The sequence below is a fragment of the Sphaeroforma arctica genome, assembly GCF_001186125.1.
Source record: "Sphaeroforma arctica JP610 unplaced genomic scaffold supercont1.1669, whole genome shotgun sequence".
Lineage (NCBI taxonomy): Eukaryota > Ichthyosporea > Ichthyophonida > Sphaeroforma > Sphaeroforma arctica.
In genome coordinates, this window is record NW_014038889.1 from 8,660 (window position 1) to 12,307 (window position 3,648).

The 3,648-nt window shown below is 39.1% G+C and overlaps 1 protein-coding gene across 1 annotated transcript; it reads left to right on the forward strand.

The window, feature by feature from the left end:
- Positions 1-1,346: 1,346 nt before the first annotated feature.
- Positions 1,347-3,045, forward strand: SARC_11403 (hypothetical protein; the record flags this gene model as incomplete). The annotated part of the gene is made up of 2 exons (XM_014294513.1): positions 1,347-1,502; positions 2,921-3,045. Coding segments are annotated over exons 1-2 (183 nt in total), but the record flags the coding sequence as incomplete, so codon positions are not given.
- Between the last annotated feature and the right edge of the window lie 603 nt (positions 3,046-3,648).

Genomic DNA, 3,648 nt, shown 5'->3' on the forward strand with positions numbered 1-3,648 from the left:
AGTGTGTGTGTGAGTGTGTATGTATGTTTGTATGTATGCATATAGGTACGTTTGTACGTACGTACGTATGTATGTATGTATGTATGTATGTATGTATGTGGGTATGTACGTACGTATGTTTGTATTTACGTATGTATGTATGTGTTATTTATTTTGGTTTATATATGCATATATGTATGTATGAGAGTCAATGTGTGTGGGGGGTGTGGGTGTGTATGTGTGTGTCCGTGTCTGTGTGTGTATGTATGTGTGTGTCTGTGTCTGTGTGTGTGTGTGCGGTTACGGATGACATTTTCGTCTGCATGTACATATGTTTATCAACCACCATCGAATTTAACATGAATCGGTCTTGATGAACCGGCATCTCTATATCCCTATTCAAAACAATATAAACAATATTATTATTCAATCCAGTTCGACCTGTTACATACAGCGTCAAACAGCTGTCCGGTCGTGAGAGCTATGGCATCGTCGATTGAATCATCCATGACGTCTACACTGCTACTTCACTGTCAGTTAGATAGTACCAATAAGTACCTATACAGGCATTCTTGTGTGAGATGTTATCGCACAAACGTGGTATGTTGTCGCTGACGCAAAGTTTCTACTTCAGCAATCTTTTAGAGCCTTGAATTTTGGATTGACTAGGAAATACCCCGGGGTATAGTATAGTATTGGCCGTGTAGCCAAATGCTGTTGTGAAGCTTTGAGAAGTATCGCTGACTTTTCTCATACCTCTACTACCTCACCTCACCTCACCTCAACTCAACGAGAGCAGGCACGTATTTGCATCAGAAATATTTGGAATACTCAAATGTATAGTTTTACATACCTTTACCCCCCGCTTTTTTATGTGATAACCAAATATAAACACAGCAGCAGTATAAAATAAAATAAATAAATATATGCTTTTTGATGACAAAGATATACGATCAACTAAAACAGTTGAGCGGTGAGCCCGAGGGGTATTTCAAGAGTCCTAAAAACTTTAGGGTACGCCTATACTTCTAAGGTATCCCCAATAAAACCCAAGCAATTCCTAGTCAGCTATAGGAGAATAATAGCACACATCTATATTTAGATCATAATCTGACACTCTGACAGCTAATCATAATTAGGTCGTCCCATATAATCGGTCAATTGGGCCAGTTTTTATCTCAATCCATCTTTCCTCCCCTTCACTACTACTCATTTTTTTTTTAAATACTCGTATTAAAGCTAGTAGTAGTATAGAGCAGCTCTCGTGTGGATGTTTTCATTTTGGTACGAGATGTTGGACACAGTCGCCGGCATAAATTGTATAAAAACTCTCCGTTGTTGTGATGTACGTGTTTTAACGAACCGACAGCATACATAGTAGTCGTATAATAAATATATAACGACACCTGCTTCGCTGAATAGATACACACTCACAGTTGGTTTCATAGTATAGCAATAGACCAATATGGTCTTCGTGCACGGATGGGTGACCATCAAGATCTACGAGGCCCGCAACCTGCGCTGTATGTTACTACACCAGTACTGTCCATGAGTTCGCCGAATGGCTGAGCATGTAGTGTTGTATGCTAGGTGTTGGTAATGTGTTGTGTTGCTTTCCCTGTGAAGCTAGAGTGGAAACTGGTACATCTCCGTTGCTCAGTCATAGCGCAAAGTAGTGTGTCGATGTCCTATAAATCGCTGAGCATCCAGCTGTTAGTGGAGCGAGTGACGTAATGTGTATATCGCTTCTTATGTTCTTTGGTATTACATTGTGTATGTGTTATAAAACTGTAAATGCTACGTAGGAGACGTATGGGGGCACACTATTATTAGCACAGGTGCTATGCTTATTACATCATGCGCACGTACCATCCCGCCTTTTACTGTAGTGGTTGTGTTGCTTGACTCGTACTCTATTCCCGTACATTGGACTCTGAAAGAAGTCTTCGATAGTCTATTATCTCAACAAAAAAATTATGTAGAAGTACTTTGGTTTTGCTGTATGATATATAGGTAGTTTGACACGCACACCGACGAGAAAATGAATTCTGATATAGTGTGCTAAGGTATCTCGGATTACTGAAACCCATACTGCCTGGGATATCTAGGAAGAAATCTAGGTGGGATGATCATATAGAAGCGATGCATGTAGTCTGACATGCGTATTGAGGTGCAGGCTAATCTTGGTAGAGACGGTGTCCTTGGTAGCTAGTACTCCTGTAAACTATGCTTATCTGAGATGTCGCGAAAGATATGCACTAAGACAGGTCTAGCTATGAGCCGTATAGATAGTTTTATCATTCGCATATAGGAGAAACCCAGGTTTATTGGACACAGCGTCTGCGGTTACTAGCCTTACGGCAATTTGTACTCATATGAGGCTAGGAGTGATGATGCCGTTACAATCAAGGCACTGCAGTTCACCCTTTGGCACATTTGTTTGTATGTCTGCTAGTTGTCCATATCAGGCTGGGCCTGAATAAGATCGTATATGTAATATGTGTGTTCTTGCTGTGTGTCATACATATGTACCATAGAGCTTTCACGTAGCGCAAGTTTCACCTGTGTCTCGGCTTCGGAGTATAGTTGTCAGAAACAGGTATTCATATCAGCCATATCTAACCAATACAAGTGTGTGTCACATGCACCTCTGTAACCCTGAGTCTCGGGAGTTTAAGAGTACGTGAGAATGCACACCCATCCTCGTTACTGCACCGGGCGTATAATTTCTGCATAGTGCAGAACACTGTAGCCTTTGCCTTATGACTCGTATGCATGTGGTAGGTTCCTTTGTTTGATCGTTATATCCTATACCCAGAACCTCCCACTCTGGGTCACATGAACCAATGTATTAACCTGGACATATTCATATACATCATCGCTATTTCGTATCTGAACATCTCTAAACCCTAAACAACCGCCTCGTACTCTTACGTGTTAGCGGCCGATATGGATGGTTTGTCCGATCCTTATGTCACCGCTGATCTGGGCAAACAGCGTTTGGTCAAAACAAAGACTATCAAGAACTCATTGTTTCCGAAATGGGACGAACGAGTCAAGTTTGCGGTATGTATGTCTACAGATTCATCGTTTATTTATGTATGTATGTATTTATGTCCATTTATATGCATGTGTATATATGGATTTTGTATATCTATATGTATGTTGGTATAACATTTTTATTTGATGTTCTTCTACATGTATATGTGTATTGCTATCTATAAAAATATATGTATATGCATGTGTATATACAGGTGTTTTGAGTTTTATTCGATTGATGTCTTCGTGTATGTACGCATATATGCATGATCTAACTACATATACGTTCATATCAGTCTGCATTTAATATGCCAGTATATGCGTATCAGAATGAGCAAATACGCCATGACCCCTGATTAGTGACGCAAACATATAACGTACTTGATCAAATGCTATGTCCAAGTACAAAGTGAACTACAGTATATAACTTCAGTTGGGAGAGACATGATATGTGTATCTATGTACCTAAGTATCTATGTATGTATGTATATGTATATGTGATTATGTATTTATGTATGTATATTTATATTTATAGGTCTGTGTCTGTGTCTGTGTCTGTGTCTGTCTCTTTATGTATGTATGTATATATATATATACATATATATATTATATATATATATGTATATATAT